At 52.4% G+C, this 18,843-nt stretch overlaps 12 protein-coding genes across 12 annotated transcripts; 5 read left to right on the top strand and 7 right to left on the bottom strand.

Moving 5' to 3' along the window:
• Window positions 1–57: 57 nt before the first annotated feature.
• On the top strand, window positions 58–2,040 carry TrAtP1_003222 (uncharacterized protein; the record flags this gene model as incomplete). The annotated part of the gene is made up of 1 exon (XM_014087760.2): window positions 58–2,040. The coding sequence occupies one exon, from the start codon at window positions 58–60 to the stop codon at window positions 2,038–2,040; it is 1,983 nt and encodes a 660-aa protein (XP_013943235.2).
• Window positions 2,041–2,089: 49 nt separating this feature from the next.
• TrAtP1_003221 (uncharacterized protein) lies at window positions 2,090–3,169 on the bottom strand. The gene is made up of 2 exons (XM_014087759.2): window positions 3,071–3,169; window positions 2,090–2,995 (listed from the first exon to the last, which is right to left on the bottom strand). The coding sequence occupies exons 1-2, from the start codon at window positions 3,119–3,121 to the stop codon at window positions 2,420–2,422; spliced, it is 627 nt and encodes a 208-aa protein (XP_013943234.1). The 5' UTR covers window positions 3,122–3,169; the 3' UTR covers window positions 2,090–2,419.
• Window positions 3,170–3,531: 362 nt separating this feature from the next.
• Window positions 3,532–4,284, bottom strand: TrAtP1_003220 (uncharacterized protein; the record flags this gene model as incomplete). The annotated part of the gene is made up of 1 exon (XM_066111793.1): window positions 3,532–4,284. One exon carries the CDS (start codon window positions 4,282–4,284, stop codon window positions 3,532–3,534), a length of 753 nt encoding a protein of 250 aa, XP_065967872.1.
• A 37-nt stretch (window positions 4,285–4,321) lies between these two features.
• TrAtP1_003219 (uncharacterized protein) lies at window positions 4,322–4,903 on the bottom strand (the record flags this gene model as incomplete). The annotated part of the gene is made up of 2 exons (XM_066111792.1): window positions 4,322–4,632; window positions 4,702–4,903. The coding sequence occupies 2 exons, from the start codon at window positions 4,901–4,903 to the stop codon at window positions 4,322–4,324; spliced, it is 513 nt and encodes a 170-aa protein (XP_065967871.1).
• Window positions 4,904–5,322: 419 nt separating this feature from the next.
• Window positions 5,323–7,092, bottom strand: TrAtP1_003218 (uncharacterized protein; the record flags this gene model as incomplete). Its single annotated transcript, XM_014087758.2, has 3 exons — window positions 5,323–6,487; window positions 6,560–6,979; window positions 7,049–7,092. 3 exons carry the CDS (start codon window positions 7,090–7,092, stop codon window positions 5,323–5,325), a joined length of 1,629 nt encoding a protein of 542 aa, XP_013943233.2.
• Window positions 7,093–7,353: 261 nt separating this feature from the next.
• Window positions 7,354–7,723, top strand: TrAtP1_003217 (uncharacterized protein; the record flags this gene model as incomplete). Its single annotated transcript, XM_014087757.1, has 2 exons — window positions 7,354–7,462; window positions 7,542–7,723. The coding sequence occupies 2 exons, from the start codon at window positions 7,354–7,356 to the stop codon at window positions 7,721–7,723; spliced, it is 291 nt and encodes a 96-aa protein (XP_013943232.1).
• A 976-nt stretch (window positions 7,724–8,699) lies between these two features.
• On the top strand, window positions 8,700–9,287 carry TrAtP1_003216 (uncharacterized protein; the record flags this gene model as incomplete). The annotated part of the gene is made up of 2 exons (XM_014087756.2): window positions 8,700–8,965; window positions 9,167–9,287. 2 exons carry the CDS (start codon window positions 8,700–8,702, stop codon window positions 9,285–9,287), a joined length of 387 nt encoding a protein of 128 aa, XP_013943231.2.
• A 340-nt stretch (window positions 9,288–9,627) lies between these two features.
• Window positions 9,628–9,996, top strand: TrAtP1_003215 (uncharacterized protein; the record flags this gene model as incomplete). Its single annotated transcript, XM_066111791.1, has 1 exon — window positions 9,628–9,996. One exon carries the CDS (start codon window positions 9,628–9,630, stop codon window positions 9,994–9,996), a length of 369 nt encoding a protein of 122 aa, XP_065967870.1.
• A 138-nt stretch (window positions 9,997–10,134) lies between these two features.
• On the bottom strand, window positions 10,135–12,423 carry TrAtP1_003214 (uncharacterized protein). Its single transcript, XM_014087755.2, has 2 exons — window positions 10,893–12,423; window positions 10,135–10,816 (listed from the first exon to the last, which is right to left on the bottom strand). The coding sequence occupies exons 1-2, from the start codon at window positions 12,073–12,075 to the stop codon at window positions 10,398–10,400; spliced, it is 1,602 nt and encodes a 533-aa protein (XP_013943230.2). The 5' UTR covers window positions 12,076–12,423; the 3' UTR covers window positions 10,135–10,397.
• A 1,276-nt stretch (window positions 12,424–13,699) lies between these two features.
• On the bottom strand, window positions 13,700–15,203 carry TrAtP1_003213 (mitochondrial 37S ribosomal protein mS35). Its single transcript, XM_014087754.2, has 2 exons — window positions 14,587–15,203; window positions 13,700–14,513 (listed from the first exon to the last, which is right to left on the bottom strand). Exons 1-2 carry the CDS (start codon window positions 15,158–15,160, stop codon window positions 13,912–13,914), a joined length of 1,176 nt encoding a protein of 391 aa, XP_013943229.1. The 5' UTR covers window positions 15,161–15,203; the 3' UTR covers window positions 13,700–13,911.
• Window positions 15,204–15,392: 189 nt separating this feature from the next.
• TrAtP1_003211 (uncharacterized protein) lies at window positions 15,393–18,654 on the bottom strand. The gene is made up of 2 exons (XM_066111790.1): window positions 18,290–18,654; window positions 15,393–18,206 (listed from the first exon to the last, which is right to left on the bottom strand). The coding sequence occupies exons 1-2, from the start codon at window positions 18,395–18,397 to the stop codon at window positions 16,494–16,496; spliced, it is 1,821 nt and encodes a 606-aa protein (XP_065967869.1). The 5' UTR covers window positions 18,398–18,654; the 3' UTR covers window positions 15,393–16,493.
• On the top strand, window positions 15,485–16,257 carry TrAtP1_003212 (uncharacterized protein; the record flags this gene model as incomplete). The annotated part of the gene is made up of 3 exons (XM_014087752.2): window positions 15,485–15,794; window positions 15,873–16,011; window positions 16,083–16,257. The coding sequence occupies 3 exons, from the start codon at window positions 15,485–15,487 to the stop codon at window positions 16,255–16,257; spliced, it is 624 nt and encodes a 207-aa protein (XP_013943227.1).
• Window positions 18,655–18,843: the final 189 nt, after the last annotated feature.

Here is an 18,843-nt window from a genome sequence, read left to right as displayed (position 1 = left end):
GCTTTGTAAGACAACAGAAAGCGGCATAAATGATCACCCGTAGACAGTCATAAACAGATGGGCGTTTTAACCAGCATGAGAAAGTTCTCGACCGCAGTCACCATCACCGATCCCCTGGTTAAATACCAGTCTCTAGTAGCCGCAGGCATATACTCTCCTGATCCCGCACAGCACCGCCTCGCACGCCATTTACACAAGATATACATCCGTATAAAGGATTATTCTCCCCGGACTGAATACCGCCAGCGGCTGGATCAACTCACCCGCCTCACCGAGCCCAAAACGCTGCCCCAGGAAGAGACTGGTGAAGGCATCCTCGCACTGCGGAACCACGCAATATGGCGAAATCCCCTTTTCAAGCATCTGCTTGGCACTCGTGAAGGGCAAGAGAGTCTAGCACTTATGCGAGCTCTTAACAACCACCAAACGGCGATAGAAATCGATTCCCCCAAGGGACTGTTCCTTTCGGGAGAGGTTGGCACGGGTAAATCTATGCTTCTTGATCTACTGGCGGAAGGACTGCCTACGCAGAAGAAGAAGCGATGGCATTTCAATACCTTTATGCTCTACACCGTATCTCAACTTGAAAAGCACCGGAAATCGAATCTCCAGTCATCCAATGCAGCCACAGAATACTCTCTTCTATGGATGGCCAAGAAGCTCATCGATGAATCGCCAATTCTCTTCCTAGACGAATTTCAGCTTCCAGACCGAGCTGCGAGTAAGATTCTCAGCAACTTATTCGTCACCTTTTTCCAACTAGGCGGAGTCCTTGTTGCGTCTTCAAACCGGATGCCCGAAGAGCTACAGAAAGCCACAGGCATCGATTACGCGCCGACGTCAAGAGGTATTATTGGCAAGATATTTGGTGGCGTGACGCGCAGTAGAGGAGAGCTTTTCGGCCAGTCTAGTGACTTTGCCGCATTTCTGGAAGTTCTAAAAGCGAGATGCGATTTTTGGCAGATGGAGGGCGCTCAGGATTGGAGGCGAAGAGACGAGGACTCAAGCCCCGATGCCTCTACGAGCCAGAAAGGAGATGCCCATGGTGCGTTGTTGCGTACCAGTACTCCAATTGAGACGAAAGACGGCGAAATACAATCTCAAAAGAGGCCTCAGCATTACTATCTCTTTGATGAGGACGACCAAGCGTTTGACCGCAAAAATCGGGAGATTGTTCTGGGATCAAGTAGCAGCCCAATCCCATGGGAGCCGTCGAAAATCATAGTCTATGGCCGTCCAGTTACTACACCACATCATTACAAAGGTGTTGTCTTGTGGACTTTCGACAAGCTCGTTGAATCGTTTGGACCAGCGGACTACCTTACAATGGCATCCACGTACCACACCTTCATCATTGACCGAGTCCCCGTATTGACCTTGCTCGCCAAAAACGAAGCCCGGCGTTTCATCACCCTCCTTGACGCCATGTACGAAGCTCGCTGCAAACTCGTCCTCCGCGCCCAAAGTCTCCCCGACCATCTCTTCTTTCCCGAAACAACAGCGGTCCCAGGCCCTTTATCAAACAACTCTGAAAACGGAGATGGTGATGGATCCCCAAACACCAATACCGCCGCCGACGACGACGCAACTTACTCGGAAACCATTGCCGAAGTCTATCAAGACTCAATATCCCCCTTTCGCCCCAACGTATCCTACTACGACACCAAATCCGCAACGTCAAAATACGATCCGGATCAAGACTCTGATTTCGGCCTGCAGAAGCGCCCCGTGGACTTTGCAAACGCCGGGGCCTTTACGGGCGAAGACGAGCGCTTTGCGTACAAGAGAGCCGCGTCACGGCTGTGGGAGCTATGCGGCGCGAGATGGCATGCTAGGACGGGAGACTGGTGGCAACCGCTGGCGATGGAGGCGCGACACTGGGAAGGGGGTGAGGCGTCGAAGCCGTACCAGGTGAAGCCCATGGAGAAGAAGAGCGCGGATTCTGCTGAGGGCATGGGAGAGAGCGTTGAGGTGGACGAGGTAGCAGGCTTGTCGAAATGGAGAATTATGCATTTGAAGAAGCAGAGCGAGGAGGCATGATGACTTCTAAAAGCGAAAACTTGGAGGGCATGTGTGAGATTTATAAAGACGTTTAAACAAAGGTGTATTCTAAGATAAAGACTATAACATGAATTACAAAAAATCCTACAAAGCTCGTCCAGACACCCAAAAAGAAAATAGTAACTATCCGCCAGTATCAAAATCGAATCTCGCAATCTAGCCAGTTCTACACCATGTCAAAAGCAAATCGATATATATCAACGGATATCATGGAAATAGCCTCCCTTCCCTAAAACGCCAATGCAATGCCCAATCGCCATGCCTTTTTTTTTCTTCTTCTCTCTTCATTCTCGCTCTCCTACCCCTTTCTCTTCTCTTTTCATCCCTTTCGTCTCTCTCTCTCATCCTCGCGCTCACCTCACAAAGCCGTCACCCCAGGCGTCCACCCTTCCCCTATCCTCTTCATATCATCCCCAAACTTCTTACTCGTGATCCTCCTCCCGCCCTTGCCCCCGAGCGGAGCATGCTCATCAGGGTCGTAAAACGGATTCTGCAGCAGCCCTACATACGCGCTCTGCATCGCCCTAAACACCGGCTTCAGCTCCGCATCCCTCAAGCCCGCGCCCACGTGGATCATGGACGCCCGCGCCGCCGCAGCCGCAGAAGACGAAGAAGCAGATGCAGAGGACTGTGACGGCCCGCCTGCGCCTCCAGCGCCAGCGCTGCCTCCGGCCTCGACGCGTCGTCCGCGCATGTCCACTATGCAGACCATCCGGACGCCCGTGTTGGTCTCGAAGCCGTACGCTGCGAGGCGGTCGTCGATGGCGTGCAGCAGGCCAAAGTCGCCCGACGCCGTGCTGTTCTTGGATCGCAGGTCGAAGACGTCGATTGTCGAGGAGAGGAGGAGGGAGAACTGCAGGGGGTTGCGGACGGGCGTGAAGGCGTTGGCTGTTGGATCGTAGGATGGGAAGATGGAGATGTGCAGGGGGTTGTTCTGGGCGCGTGTCAGTGGCTCTGCCCCTTTGTTTTATATAATCTAGAGCGTCAACGAGCAGAACAAAAGACTCACATTGCGGCCGATGACGCCGAGGCAGGCGACGGAGGGTATTGCGGCCGACATGGTGTTGCGTGTAGTTTGTAGAGAGAGTGTGTGTGGTGTTGAGGTGCAGGAGCTCTAGCTGCAGTGGGCAAGGATATATGCACGTACAAGTACCTCATTAATCGTGGTGGGGGCACTTAATGAGTCTGACGTCCAATGCAAGCTGCACCTTGCTGCATCAGATGTGACTACAAGACTTGTTTTTTTTTTTTTTTTTTTTAAAAAAAAAATCATTTTCGAAAGAGAAATAATATAAAATAAATTCAACATATTTACCATGTTGCACAATTATACGTACGCATCCTATCGCCATATATGCCCATCACCATACCCACCCATTGATACATAAAGTCTTATATACTACACCAAGCAAGCCCACGCCTGTCTATGGTCGTCTTCTGTCTTTTTCCACCAATTCCGTTCCTCTTCATTCATTCGTCCTCCTCTTCATCCTCTAATATATTCGACGTCTCCTCCAACCCTCGCAACACCTCCTCCACCTCGTACGGATCTGTAATCGCCCAAACGCCTCCTCCCTTGACCAAGTCCTTCCCTCTCATGCCCACCTCTTTGCCCACCAGGTTTCTGCCAACCTTGCCCGGACCGATGCCAACCCACCGTCTGACCTTTTCTTCCTGGTCCAGATACTTGATGGCTGCCCACCATCGGACCGTCTCAAGGCATCCTCTCGCTAATAGATCCTTCAACTGCTCTTTACTCTGAAACGGCCTGGCCGAGACGTTGCTTATGCAGGGCATCAGGCCCGGGAAGGTGATGATGTCTTCCTTCTCTCGGCCAGGAACGCGGCTCTTCTTTGCCAACAGGTTCTTCATGACTGTTACCGCAGGCTTCATGATGGGGCTGTGGAACGGGCTGTCGCTGTGTAGTCGCACCGCCCGCGGGTCATGGCCCAGAAACTGCCGAACGTGTGCGATGAGTGTCTTGATTCTCTCCATGCTCCCGCTCAAGACGATCTGATTCTTGCTGTTGATGTTCGCGATCAACACCTGCTGGATCGGCGGCACGTCCTGGCTGCTCTCCGACTTGCTCCCGTCGCTCGAGTGCCCCACGAAATCTCGAATCGCCTTGATCAAGCCCTGCAAGTATTCCGGCTCCGTAATCACCGCCACCATGCCGTACTCGCCTCCGTATTCCTGAATCGCCTTTTGCGTCGCTTCCGACATGGCCACGGCTCGCCGCTGCACCAAGTAATAGCTGTCCTCAAACGTAATGTACCCCCCCAGCAACCAGAGCGGTGAATTCTCCCAGCGAGTGGCCCAGCGTGAAGTCAAAGTGATCCGCGACTCGAAAGTTGAATTCGCGCTCGAGAATGCGCAGTATGAATATGGACGTGGCCATGATCGCCGGCTGCGCTATTGTTGTCTTTGTCAGGTCTTTGGACGGGCCATTCTGTATAATGTCGGAGATTTTGAATCCCGCGCAATGATCGATCTCGTCAATTATCTGCGAGGCTGTCGACGGAAACGCCTCCAGCCAGGGCGACAGCATGCCGACCTTTTGCACTCCCTGGCCTATCCACCATCAGCTTCCAAAAGGCCATTCGTCTCCCAACCTCGGCAATGCAAAAAACGCAGGCTCACCAGGGAAGAAAATAGCTGTGCGCGGCCTCTTGGGCAGGCTCGAGTTCCATCGCCGCGCTGTCCGCGCAGAATCGCTCGTGCATTCGAATCTCCCAGATACCGGCGCGCAGCATCGCAAAGGCGCCCATGTCAGCGATGACGCACCTCGGCTGACCCTCGCGCCAGGCCGGCACTGGAGCGCAGGACCTGCGAAGCGCTTCATGGCCTCGCGACGGCCAATGTTTGTGCCTCGAGATTTCTGCCGTGCTTCGGGGCGGCAGATGCACTTTGCGAGGCCAAACTCGGCAGAAAGCGGGTGGTTGCGGAATGTATAAGAGCCAGTGAAGCCGCTGTCGATGTAAGAGCAGTGACGCACCGGAATAGGACGTGGGGCGTACAGTTTGGATGTCACCGAGCTAAGCTGAGCTGGAGCACTGCACTAACAGCCGCTGGAAGATCCCCCAGAAATGTCAAACTGCTGCTGAACCTTCCTTTGGGTACTGACTTCGGAATTGGCTCGGGAGACTCGGTATTCAAGCTCAAGCAAGTTTATCAAGTATATATAGGTATACGCTTAAATATATATGCTGCCCGATGACTCTCCTGGGCAGCGTGATTCAGCTCGAGTCTAAGTAGCGTCTATTAGCAGCGAATCTCTACCCCTCCCTTGCTAACTGTCAAGTATTTGACGCCCTTGTAAGGCTTTACACCTTCGCTCAGCCCTCGACTTTTCCTCGGATCTAATACAATGCTCTCAATCTTCAACCCACTTGCCAACCATCCCTTTACTGAAAAGCTCACGGATGCCGAGCTTGGCATCAGAATCTTATTCTGTGCCGCCTTCTTGGGATCCTGTTCGTCGTCCGTGCCCAGCTTTTCTTTGCCCGTCTTGGCAGCCGGCGTGCTTTGATAAGGCTCGTTGTATGAATAGTCTGTGCCAAACCCAAAGCCCGTGGGATCAAAAGCTTCCTCTGCATCGTCACCCAGTGATCCCACCACCGTACATCGCAGCCCGAAATGAGACGTTGGACCAGATATCTCCTTGGCAGGAATATTCCACTCCAGCCGCCCCTCTGCCCTGTTGAAGCTCGCATCTCCCCTACTCGGCCTAATGTCCGACAGGTTCCGCACGTCTTCGGGCAGAGGAATAGTGACCGTCAAGTCATCCAATAGTGGCGAGCTCGGGGTGCCAGGATGCGGTGATCCCAATCGTCCAGGGACTCCTCCTGCACGCGCTAACTGGCTTGCTGCTGATGAAGAGCTTGGAGTTCCAAAGATTTTATTCGTCTGTAGCCTGACTTCGAACTCGGACCCTACAGGTCCAAGACCAGTCTTCATCTCGAGGTTAACGGGAAGTTTCAGGTTATTCGAAGCCATGCTCCCACTCTTTCCGCTCGTAAAAGGCAACAGGTCAACTTCGTAGCCAGCCAAGATGAATCGTCCATCCGGCGGAATAAAGCTCAGTTCTCCGGGTCGTTCATTCCACTTGTTTAGCCGCACACATGGGTGAAAGACGGGCAGCTCCATGATGCCACCTATGTTATGCTTCCCCGATGGGCTGCCCAGCGTCACCAGAACATCTGGAACGCCCGACACTTTTGACGTGAATGCAATGGTTCCATTGGCAAACGCAGCCAAAGGTCTACCTGAAGGGGCAAGTGTGACTGTTAGGGTTTCGACAACGTCCGCATAGAGCTCGTTTGACGTGTGCCGTACGTTGGCCCGTCTCCATGGCAGGGCCGGCGTGTTGGAAGCCATCAGGGACGGTGAGGGTGAGCTTGAAAAGTTTGTTTTTAATGGATTGTTTCTGCACTCGCATTAGTTTGTCAATCACAGTCACATCCTCTGCGCCTCACAGCATGTTGCTTTTTTCACATACCCCGGCAAGTTGATGCTGCCCAGCAGTTTGTCCACCCATCCCTCCATCTCCACCACTTCTCGCAAGGCATTGGGCTCCGTTGTACTAACGGTCCCTGCATCACACATCTCCGTTAAAAGCTGGGCAACGACATCGTAATTGTTTTCCAACTTGACGGCCAGCAATGGCGCTCCGACGAAGTCTTCGAAGGCGTCAATGATTCGATGCAGGAACTCGAGAACCAGGAGGGGTTCGATTTCGGTCGATGAAGTTGCCAGAAACAGCAGGTTGGAATGGATTAAGCTGAAGACGAGGGTCGGCGGGTTCGCATTGGGGAGATAGATCAGGCTCGGCCGAGGCGCAGGATGTTCCAGGTAGAGAGGCAGAAGATGGGCGGCCGAGAGCGGCCTTCCTGTGTAGGTATGCGACAGGATGGGATTCCTAAGCCAAGCAGCCTCGCATCAGCGTTTCTGCAGTCTTGTGAGCAAAAGCAGCACCAGCACCGCCTACCTGTTGTCATCGTAGATGTGCAGCGCCTCAATAACGCCGTTCATGGTAACGGCCCAGCGCCTTGTCCAAGCGTTGTCAGAAGCTCAAGCTCCAGCTCCAAGGACGCAGCCATATCCCACTTTCAAGCGTCGAGTCGCGCGACTAAGCATGACGAAGCTCAATGGCAGACTGTGCTGACTAATGTCAACCAACCAATCACGGCCAGTCGCTGTAGCAGCTTGAAAACCTACAATAGCTGCGTCTTCTTATCAAATCGTCCGATTCGAGTTTGCGCGCCTCAACTTCGCAAGCGGCAGTCTTTCAACATGGCTGGCGACAAAGTTCCGACCCTGCAGTCGCTTGAGAAGCCTGAAAAGCTCCAAGATGTCTTGCGCCAGGACCGCGGTGATGACTGTCTCGGCTGCAAAATCATAGGTCAGTCAGTAATGCTTTATACACACAAGGCCCTGTTTCTCGGATAAGTAACTGGAAATCTGATCCAACTGCTGAGCAGGAAGCGGTGCATTTTTCGGACTTGCGGGATATAGTTATTTCTCTGGCATGTCACAGCTGGAAAAGCAAAGAGCTGCCATTCTTCAGAGCAAGTCATTCTTTGGCATGCGCAGCCGACGATTTGGTATTGTCACCATCTCTGCAGGTCTCGCTTGGATGGGTCTCTGGAGAGCTCTCAAATAAACTTTGAGCATGGATTTGAAACGAAAAGTGGTGAATTCCACGAATATTTCAACCTTGCGTGCTACGCGCCAAGAGGCTATCTACGTCGAATCTCAAAAAGACACCCCGGAGATGCTGAAATTTGAATGAAGAGCAGGCTGTGTTCTGCCTAGCACCATCTGAACTCAACTATCTATGACTACATGTATGAAGGAGAGAATTTACTCGAATGACGCTGCCTCGTTGAGATTTCAACAACTGTCGATATGTATATTATTGTACTATTTATTACGAAGCATGAAAACAGTGGCATGGGTTCTACAAAGATGACACCCCATGGAAGGGAAACGGACTGGATAAACATGAAAATATATCTCTTCTCTTGATTTATTCGCAATCTCTTGCTTTATCAACTCGTTTGCGTATATTCGATGTTTCTTACCTTTATACCTTTATTAAAAGTAATCGACCTGCATTGCTCCCTCCATGTAAGTCGAGCACGAAATGAAGCGCAAGCAGCCCAAGTCTTCAACAAACTAATAATTTACAAGTTAATATTTTCGTAAAAAAAAAGTTTTATCAAAGACTTCCTTTTCCTACATAAATATACGCCTCTAACATTCTTTTTCTACTATTCTGCGCACACTGATTGTTCTGTCTTCGTCGCGCATGTCTCGTAGAGCGCAAGGCCCGGCCAACCACTGGCACCAAGGCCTCGAAAATATTCACCGAACAGGCCCCACTTTCAACCTCCCACGCCAACTTTTCATACAACCTCTCATATCAACATCTTCACAAGAAAAAGTTAATCGCCATAGCACAACGTCAATTCACCGCGCCAAAATTACACATAATCTATAACCATATATTGACAAAACTCCGGATCAGCAGATCGCAGAGGCCACCCTATTGCATATAGGCGGCCCTTCGCCTTTCATACTTCGCCTGAAGAAGAAGAAGAAAAAAAAATCATAATCGAAATCTCACAACCCCAAATATGCCCATCACCATTCACAACCCCCAGCCAGCCGCGCCGGCTCCTCGGCGGCCACGGGCAGTAGATATCGATATGGATGTTGCATCAGATTCAGATTCAGATTCAGGAACCGGCGGTGCTGCCATCCAGGGCGACATTCCCATGCACGACGACGAGGACGAGAGCATCGCGCAGGACCAAGACGATGAATTTGAAGAGCACGGAGATGCCAGAGACGAAATTCTTACGCCTGGAACTGTAATCACTTCGAATTCTCAATGGATGCGGTACTGCTGCCCCCATCTGTCTCATTTGCGTCATCAATCCTTTCTGTTTCATCTTTTCTCTCTTATTCCAGCAATCTTTGGTATTCATCTTATCCAACTGCTCTCAACACATGCATTCTCATCTCACACCCACTTATAAATGCATCTATCCCACTCATGAATACATAATAAAAGTCATCAAACTTGCTAACAACTTCCCAGCGGCCACGGCACCTACCTCCCCCCTCAACACCTCCTCCATCACCTCCTCCCTCGCAGGCACCCTCACCCGCACAAACAAGCTCCTCTCCGTGCGGCCCCTCCGCGCGCGCTACAACCCTGAGATTGGCGACCTCGTCGTCGGCCGCATCGTCGAGGTCCAGGCCAAGCGCTGGCGCGTCGACGTCGCCGCCGCCCAGCTCGCCATCCTCCAAATCTCCGCCATCAACCTGCCCGGCGGCATCCTGCGCAAGCGCACCGAGACCGACGAGCTCCAGATCCGGAGCTTCTTCGCCGAGGGCGACCTGCTCGTCGCCGAGGTCCAGCAGCTGCACCAGGACGGCGCCGCCAGCCTGCACACCCGCAGTCTCAAGTACGGAAAGCTGCGCAACGGCGTCTTCGTCGCCGTGGCGGGCACTGGCGGAGGGGCCGGCGTCGTGCGTTCGAAGCGCCAGCTGTGGACCATGGAGGCGGCCAACGGCGGCGGCAAGATTGACGTCTTGCTGGGCGTCAACGGGTACATCTGGATCAGCAAGCACATTGAGAGCGATGCTGCTGCCGAGGCGGCGGGCATCAACCGCATGGAGGAGAGCGTCAGCTCGCAGATCTACTCTAGCCAGAACAACCACATGGACGTTACTACCATGAGGGAGATTGCCCGGTGCAGGAGCGTGATTCTCGCGCTGGTGGAGAACGGCGTCAAGGTGGATGAGGATACCGTGACGAGGGGTTACAACGAGGCGGTTGAGTTTGGAAGGGAGTCGATAGAGGATGATATCTACCTGGGAGGCGAGAGGGGGCAAAGACTAGCTGCAGCGTTGGCTGGACGATAGAAGGGCAGAAAGAGGAACAAGGCTACGGGCTCAATTCAAGAAATTGGACACATGAAAGAGACGCCTGCGGGCATTTGCTTCACCAAAAGGTCGTTTGATCACTGGTGGTAGATGGGTAGAAAAAGGCACAAAAAAAAATGTCGCCATTGATAGATTATTACCCATCATAAAGAGGGTAAGGAGTATTACAAATACATACATGTGTGCCTAAACAGAGGCCACAATATCATAGCTGCATGCTACCAGATTCGAGCAGTAAAATTTCCAACCAGACATCACCTTGGTAGCTTTCCACGCAGTTTTGTTGGGAGCCAGCCATGTGAGAACACAACGCTACACATGGTCCTTTTCTTATTCTCTTCTCTTCTTAATCTCTTATTCTTATTTCTTCGTCATTTAGTTCACAGTCCTAGAGAATCCCGTTTCAGACGCAACGTCACAGCCATAGCAAGCACAATTCCGAGCCGGAACACGAACCCTGCAGCGCTTTTAGAGCCTAGGCTCAGCAGCATGGTAAGCCAGTACCTCAGACCCTTGGTCAGGTTGCCGTTGCGGTCAAAGTTGGGTTTCGGGGCCGCCATGCGGTGGTGGCGCTTCAGGTCGCCCCACGAGTAGGGCATATATCGCACGCGGAGGAGCTTGTCTGCCCAGCCGGGCACCTTTGCGATGGAGCGCTGGTGGCTAAAGGTCTTGAAGGAGAAGTAGCCGTGGTAGTTGCCCATGCCGGAAGTGCCGATGCCGCCGAGGGGGAGGGGGTTGAGCATGGCGTGGAAGAAGCCGTCGTTGATGGTGGCTCCTCCTGACGTGACGTTTTTGAGTACTGTAAAAAGGAATGTTAATATGCCGACTCAAGCTATATATAGATTTTGTATGCTTGTATATGGAATACGACATACCTTTCTCGTTCTCCTTATCCGAGCCAAATGTGAAAAGAGCCAATGGCGTGGGATCAATCTCATTAGCCATGTTGATGGCTTCGTCCAGGGTATCATACGGCAGAATAGACCAAACAGGACCAAACGACTCTTCCACCACCATGCTATCATTCACATCATCAACCAACACAACAGTCGGCTCAATGAAGAAATCACTCTCGTCCATGGACCCTCCCATGACAATCTTGCCCTTGGAGTTGTCCACCATCTTCTTCAGCCGCTCATAGTGCGTCTTGTTGACAACACGAGAATAGTCGGGGCTCGCCTTTGCTCCCTCGGGCATGAACTCCTTGTACTGCTTGTTGAGCTCGTCGATGAACTTGTTCTGGACGCACCGCTCAATGAGCACGTAGTTGTGCGAGAGGCACACCTGGCCGGCGTTGAGCACCTTTTGCCAGAGCAGCCGCCGGGCTGCAAGCTTGAGGTCGGCATTGCGGGTGACAAAGGCCGGGTTCTGGCCGCCCAGCTCCAGCAGCACGGGCGTCAGCGTCTCGGCCGCCTTCTTGGCGATGATGGTGCCGGTTCGTCGGCCGCCGGTAAAGGCAATCTTGTCAAACTTGTGCTCCAGCACGTGCTTGGTCTGCTCGAGGCCGCCCTGGACGCAGACGTAGCTCTCCGGGTCCAGCGCGTCGTCAAAGATCTTCTGCAGCACCATGCACGAGGCGGGCGACAGCTCCGACGGCTTGAGGACAAAGGTGTTGCCGGCGGCGATGGCGCCGACGAGGGCCGTGACGTTGGTCTGGAAGGGGAAGTTGTAGGCGCCAATGTTGAGGATGGTGCCCAGCGGCTCGTTGCGGATGCGCGGCTTCATGGGCCAGAACTGCAGCGGCATGTTGTCGATGGTCTCGTCGCGGACCCATTTGTCCAGGTGCTGGACGGCGTCGAGGCACTCCTGCTTGCACCAGTCGATCTCGGAGATGTGCGACTCGAACTTGGACTTGCGCATGTCCTGGCTCAGGCACAGCTCGATCAGCTCCGTGTTGTCGACGAAGCTCCAGTACAGGCGGCGCAGCTGCTGCTTGCGGTACTCGACATCCTTTGTGCGGCCGGACTTGAAGGTGGCGCGCAGCGTATTGTAGCGGGCCGTGATTTCGTCGAGGGCCGTGGGCTGCAGCTCCGGGATTGCGCCAATCTTGAGCACCATGGCTGCTGGAAGATGCAGTATGCGAGGCTCGGGAGAGAGGTGTGAATGCGTAGAGGCGAGTTACTCAACGCAATGGCAATGGCGATGATGGTGTTGGCGGCAAGTTGGTGTAGGTCGGAGTGTGGTGTACAGCAGATGGATGGTTGATACCAGATCTTAGATAAGGCGCTGAGATATCCAGACTCTCCTCCCGTGCAGCAGACCGCGGCAGAGACGCCTCTGTTCTAGCATGTGGCAGCTCCCGCTCAGCCAAAACCGGTGGACAAAACAGCCCGTATGCTCCGTCTGCGAGTCGCTGGTTTGGCAATGTCTAGGCTGGCTCCGCGGACTGCGGATAGCGGAGGGATGTGCCTCTAGGGCCGGATTGGGGCAGCTATTCGCAGCTCGGATGGGGAACGTGCCTGTATTTACGGAGCCCCTCGGCGCTGTGCCTAGGCTCGAGCTCTGCGCTCTCCACAGCTGCAGTTTAAGTCTAAACTACGACCCGATGGGGAGCTTCAAATTTCACTTTGCTCGTGCGGCGCCGTGCTTGGCCGGACCCCCGGCTTAAGTGTGCAGTCCGGTTTGGTTTCTGTTTCAGACCATGTTGTATTTGCTCTTTTGCTGTGAATTCCGTCCGAATATGGTGCTTGTTCCGAGGGTGCATCGGCTTGGCTTGCTTTGTCTTTTACTGGAAGTTTAGAGCACACGACAAACACACATAAAGCTCGAATGAGTATACAGCGCGAGAATCTCTATAGCTCCGCCGAGGCATTAGACTTGCTCTATACATCTCAACTTAGGCCAGAAGAGAAAATGAATTCTTTGTCACAACCATGTGTGTAGGATGAGAACTAGCATGAGGTAGTAGTACAACTCAAGATGCCGAGGCACTCCCAACCAAGTCAATTAGCCAAGCAGCCCCGCATTGAAGGATATGGGCAAACCATGACCACGAGATTACAGTTACGCCGATGCCCCAAAGCTACTACTCTTAGTTTGCAGAATTCACGATATGAGCAAATACAGACTAAATACTGCAGGCTACCCGTCATAAACAATTCGTAGAATGGAAACGGTTGTGTGTATACCACGGGTTGCTCTTCCGTAGCGGAACTCGGATGCATCACTTAGCACCTCTGCTTGGCTCTTATACCAGATCTCTTAAAGTCGTGGGCATGCAAGGTATGCGTCGAGGTAACAGTATGTGAGTATAATGGATACTCTAGATTCTCCTATTAGTATTCTGTAAAATTATACAATCTTTTTCTTCAGGCAGAATCTGTCATCAGAACTCGAATAAATGCACTGGCAATTCGGATGAAACGGACAGATAAAACGTCGTCAGATTCTGATATGTCATAAAAGCAACTCTGTACACAGGGTTGGCACTTCAAACATTCACTGGCTATCGTACACTGTCTTAGAGAGTGTGACAATTTTTTTTTTTTTTTTTTTGTTCCAATCGAGTTGATCAGACATCATGATGGAAATATATTAGCTGCTGTATACATGTTGCCAAGTGTTACTTCATTGCTGTAGGATACAGTCTCATTCAATTGGCGTCACAGTTCCCACCTTTTCATTTCAACTCCTTGCAAATTGTACACGCAACAATTAGTCGCCATATCACAAAATACACATTCATCAAAGCAACCCTTCTTCTCATACATTTCGTAAATATTTTCGGCGTCAGGCTTTCTTCATATTGTACATCCAATCGCCTCCCCAGCCCAAGCAAGTAGTGCCTGTATCCTCTATTATACATACATTTCCTATACATTTTTTTTTTCCTTCATCCCCTGCTCGTAAAAGCAATCGTACGCATATCATCTTGATAGTTTCCCCCTTCCCCTTCTACCTCCTGGCTCCTCTTGCCGCTCCGCCAGCTGCTTTCCCCCTAGGCGCCGCAGCCACCAGCTCCGCAACCTTCTCCTTCTCCTGCTCCTCCGCCAGCTTCTGTATCAAGAAATTGTCAATCAACTTCTGTCCATCCACCAGCAACCCATCCTCGGCCCTCTTCGCATCCGCAATCGCCGCCTGCTGTCTATGCTCTGCCAATTCTTTCCTCCTCTCCTCCGTCAGCCGCCACTCCTTGGGGAACTGGGGCTTCGGCTCAAACTTGTGATGCCGCAGGTCCAGCGGCACGTCCGCAAAGGTATCCTTGGGGTCCTTGGCGGCGGTGATTAGGTCGTTGACCAGATTGACCAGGTACTGCTTGTTCTGTGCTTGGTGCTCGAAGCTCTCGCAGGCCATCTTGACGAGCTCCGTTTCGGGGTTGTATCGAGGGCCGGCGAGCTTCTTCAGCTTCTCTGCCTGGACGTCTGTGAGTCCAAGGTCGTCGGGAGCAAACTGCACAACCACTTTCTTCTCCGCAGGGTGGGATTCGCCCATGTATGTCGTGTATCTCCACCTCAGAACCTGTTTCTCTGTAGGGGGAACGAATGGTTTCGCGAATTCTTCAATCTCAAGTGTTAGTTGCATATACATGGTGGTTTGTAAAATCTGTAGTCGCTGGTGGTGGTGGCTTACTGGCAAGAAGAGGCATCTCCCAAATTGCCAATCGAGCATAATGTCTCATATCTCGCATCTCGTCTAGTTTCCCGTGTGCCATGGACGTGATATCGTCTTCATCAAACTCATCGTGTTCCTCCGAGTTCGTCTCGGGGTCGTCCTCGTCGAACCAAAAAGACGACTTATTCGGTTTCTCGCCAACATCATCTCTGTAAAGATCCTCCTCCAGTGCTCTGTCCTCTGACGCCCAGCCTGGTGTCTCCCGTAATGTCGCCTCGAGGTACTCCTCCACGGATGTGTAGCCGTTGCTCTTCGCCAGCTCATCCAGTTGTTTTAAGCTCTCGGGCGTGACGCTCTCTAGGAAAGACTTATTCATGAGCTTCAGGTCCAGAGTCTTGTATAATCCACCATCACCATCCTCTCCGTCCTGATCGGCATTCTTGTCCGCCAACTGTCGCGGGGAGGACGTAAATGCGCGGTTCGCTGCCGGTGCCCGCCAGGCAATTGGTTGTGTTCGAGGCATCCGAGGTACCCGAAGTGCCCTCCGGCAGGCCAGCGCGCACAGCCTTCCGGCGCTCGATGCGGAAGCCATGTCAAATAGAATCGAAATCGCAATGCCCGGCCCAAGTTTTATCGTTGCGCGGGATGCGGGACTGCAGCAGGAACCTCAAATTTTTGGTGGGATGACAATCGCGGCCGAGATTCTTCCGTGTCAGCTCTTATTGGTGGCTCACCATGGCAAAATCTCGGCCATTTGCCATTCACCGTGGCTCCCGCTAGGCATGGAGCATTTACCCACCTACCAAGTAAAGGCACCGGGTATGAAAACGCCCCAGACTTATACAGAAGCTCTAGAAGGTAACCCAAACAGCGACTTCTATTATTCTCACATGTCTTGCGCCGCCTATTCTCCTAAATGGCAACTCTTCAACGATATTGCCTAGTAACCGTAGGCGCAACCGTCGGCTTCAAGCAGCTGACCGAACAAGTGCTGCTACCCGCTTTCTGGCAGTTCCTGACCTCAGAGGGCTTTACTTCACTACGCATCCAATGTGGTCCAGACATTTCTTGGGCAACGGCCCTATTGGATAATCGCAATGCTGATATACCAGAGGGACTGACAGTAAACGTTTTTGAAGCTACGAAAAATCTAATGAAAGATGAAATGTTGCTGTGTAGAGCTGAGAGCGGAGTACGCTCCACTGGCTTGGTTATTTCTCATGCAGGCAGGTTCCTCTTTTCCATTCAATGAAGGTTATACATCCATTGAATTAAGGAACTCTTGCTAATTCTAACATTATTAGGAACCGGAACAATTCTCGATGCCTGGAAAGTCGGTCTCCCAGTAATTGTCGTGCCAAACGAAGAGCTGCTGGACAATCACCAGGCCGAGATGGCCACGCACCTCGCAAGCGAAGGATACGCAACCATGAGCACAGCCAGGTAAGTTTCGTTTATGCAAAATTCTTGAAAAAGCTTTGAGATGCTCAAATTCAACCCGTTTCTCGTCATAGGTACACGGACCTCCAAGGCGCAATCCATAAGGCGGATCTACTTTGGGAAGAAAACCAGTCTCGATTGCCACCCCACTCAGTCAAGTCTCAGAAGAATGCCAGCAGTCTTCGCCTCTGGGAGATTCACCCTCAAGAGGTCGACAAGGAGGAGGACGCAAGAATGGTCAATGACTAGGTTCTCGCCACTTGCAGCTACCTCTCTGTATTGACAGACTAGCAATCGAGTTTCGGAACGTGGGGTATCATCTTCTTTTTGGGGAATTTCTGAAGCATGGAGTTTTATCTTTTTTGGAAGTTGATTAGATCAACTGCGAGCTGGCTTTTTCCTCATATATTTCAGACTAGATAACGACTGGGAATCTTAATGGGATGTCATAACAGGCTAGGAGACAAGAATTCCATTTACAATTTTCAAGGCAGATTGTTGGCTTCCCAAATCTTGACAGTCGCATCTTTTCCGGAGCTTGCTACCCGGCCACCCGCGATCCAAGTGATGCCCGTGACGCCGTCCAAATGAGCATTGGGTGCCTTGATACGTTGGCCTTGGAGCTTCTTCTCCAGGCACCAGATAAAGATGTGGGAATCCAAGCTGCCACTTGCGGCATATGATCCGGAATCGTCCCAGGAGATGCAGGTGACTCGCGCAGTGTGTGCCGACCAGCGGTCCGTTACGAGTTCCCATGATCCGACCTTGAAGACCAAGATCTTTCCCACGCTTGTTCCCGTAGCCAGGTGGCTACCGTCTTTGGAGAACGCTAGGGCAGTGATGGTGCCGAGGGGACTTGACACTGACTCCTTGTACTCGAGGATGCCGCTTGAGTCGCCGGTGTAGATTCTCGCGGTGCTTCCCTGACCTCCAATGGCAACATAGGATCCATGAGCCGCAATAGCCTCTGGCGTAAAGTCAAGAGGAGTCTCCTTGAGCAGCTTACCGTTTGAATAAGCTGCGACGCCGGCCAAGGTGGCCACGTAGACGACATCACCAGCGAAAGCAGCACCTTTTGGCTGGCCAGGCAGCTTCGCTGACTCTCCCAGGAAGGTCTTGGCAGACTCGTCAATCGCCTTGATAGTGTCGTCCCATCCCACGCTGTATACTTTGCCTGCGTTTACGGCAAACTGGGTGACCTGGTTTGTATGAGATTGGCCATCCACGACAGTTGCGACCCCAGTCTCAAGGTCCCAGGAGCAGACACGACCGTCAAAGCTGCCAGTCAGAGCACCCTGGCCATCTGAAGTTCCGACCAAGGCCGTGATTCCCTTGTCGTGGCCCTGCACAATTCTGACGGGTTCATTCTTGCCCTCTTGCAAGTATGTCAGCTCGCCAGCCAAGTTGATGCTAATGATGAGACCATCTGTTCTGCCGTGAGGGATGACGACGCCGACCTGGTGGTCACGCACGCTAACTCCCTCACCAAACTTCCAGGTCTGAAGGACGCTGCCAGAATCTACGTCCCACAGCTTGACGGACTGATCCGCGCTGGCCGTTGCAAACTTCTTTCCGTCCTGGGCCCACGAGACACCAAAGATGCTACCAGTGTGCTCTCCCTCGCCGATTTGTTTGATAGGCTCGCCAGAAACGCCATCGTACAGCTGTATCCGTCTATCCTGTCCAATAGTGACGAATGTAGATCCATCGGGAGAGTAGACGGCGCCCAAGACAAAGCCAGTGTGCAGGTTCGTCACTCTCTTGAATTCGAACGGGACTCCGTGGTAGAAGTTGACGTTTCCGTCATCGCCGACCGTGACGGCACGCAGGGGACGCTTTGGTGTGATGCTGACGGCGTTGATTGATTTGGTATGGCCAATAATCTCTCCCACCGAGTTGCCGCTGTCGGCCATGATGGCCTTGCCAAACTTCTGTCGGCCGTTGCCCACGGCAATGATGCGCTGGGAATCGCCATCCCAAGCAATATCCAGCAAGGGGCCAGAGATGATGGGATACTCACCCCGAGTAGTTTCAACAGACTCGGGCTCCCATATTCTCAAGATACCGGCAGAGTCACCACTGGCAATCTTGAAGCCGCTCGGCGCAAACCGAGCAATGGTGGTGGGGTGGGTGTGGCCGGTGTATTCCTTGCTGTTGGAGGGGTCGTCGATGGATCGAACAAAGATGGATTTGCCAGACTGCAGAGCGGGCACCAAGTTAGCACCTTTTGCCTCGTAGAAGCCAATCTTTGGAGACACGGTCAGCCAAGCGTTGAACTTACGGCATAGGCGATCCTGGTGCCTTTGGCATCGGCCGAGAGCAGCGTGGCCTGGCCTCGGGTGGTGACGGGCGCAGCGGCCAGGATTCGCTCAATCGTAATGGACGCCATGGTGAAAGGGACTAGCAGAACTCTGATGATCGGTAGTGATTGACTTTGTCGTCGAAACGATTTGGTCCTCTGAGAACCGAAGCTTGGGAGCTCAGGAGGGGTTGAAACGACCAAGTGTAAGTCGATGGTGGGGCTGGAGAGGTTCCGCCGCAAGCTAAAATCGCGAGCAGTGACGTTGCTACCCTATGACAGTAGAGAGCACCTTATCACCGACTTGATGATCTGGACGACTGCTAGGAGATGATGTTTTTATAGACTGAAAATTTAGCAAGTCATTGATTGTCGGCTCGCTATAAATTATCCATGCATTGGGTTTTTTTATTTCTGCCTGGCTGCGCTGTCGTCATCGTGGCTGTCAATGAGGGCCCTCTTGGTGATTGAAGCACTAGGCACCAGGAATTTATGCCACTCACAAGCTGCCTATACATCCAAGCTACCAAATAACA

Source organism: Trichoderma atroviride, chromosome 2 (assembly GCF_020647795.1).
Source record: "Trichoderma atroviride chromosome 2, complete sequence".
NCBI lineage: Eukaryota > Fungi > Ascomycota > Sordariomycetes > Hypocreales > Hypocreaceae > Trichoderma > Trichoderma atroviride.
The sequence above is the reverse complement of the archived record's forward strand: the minus strand, read 5'-3'. Positions and strand labels throughout refer to the sequence as shown.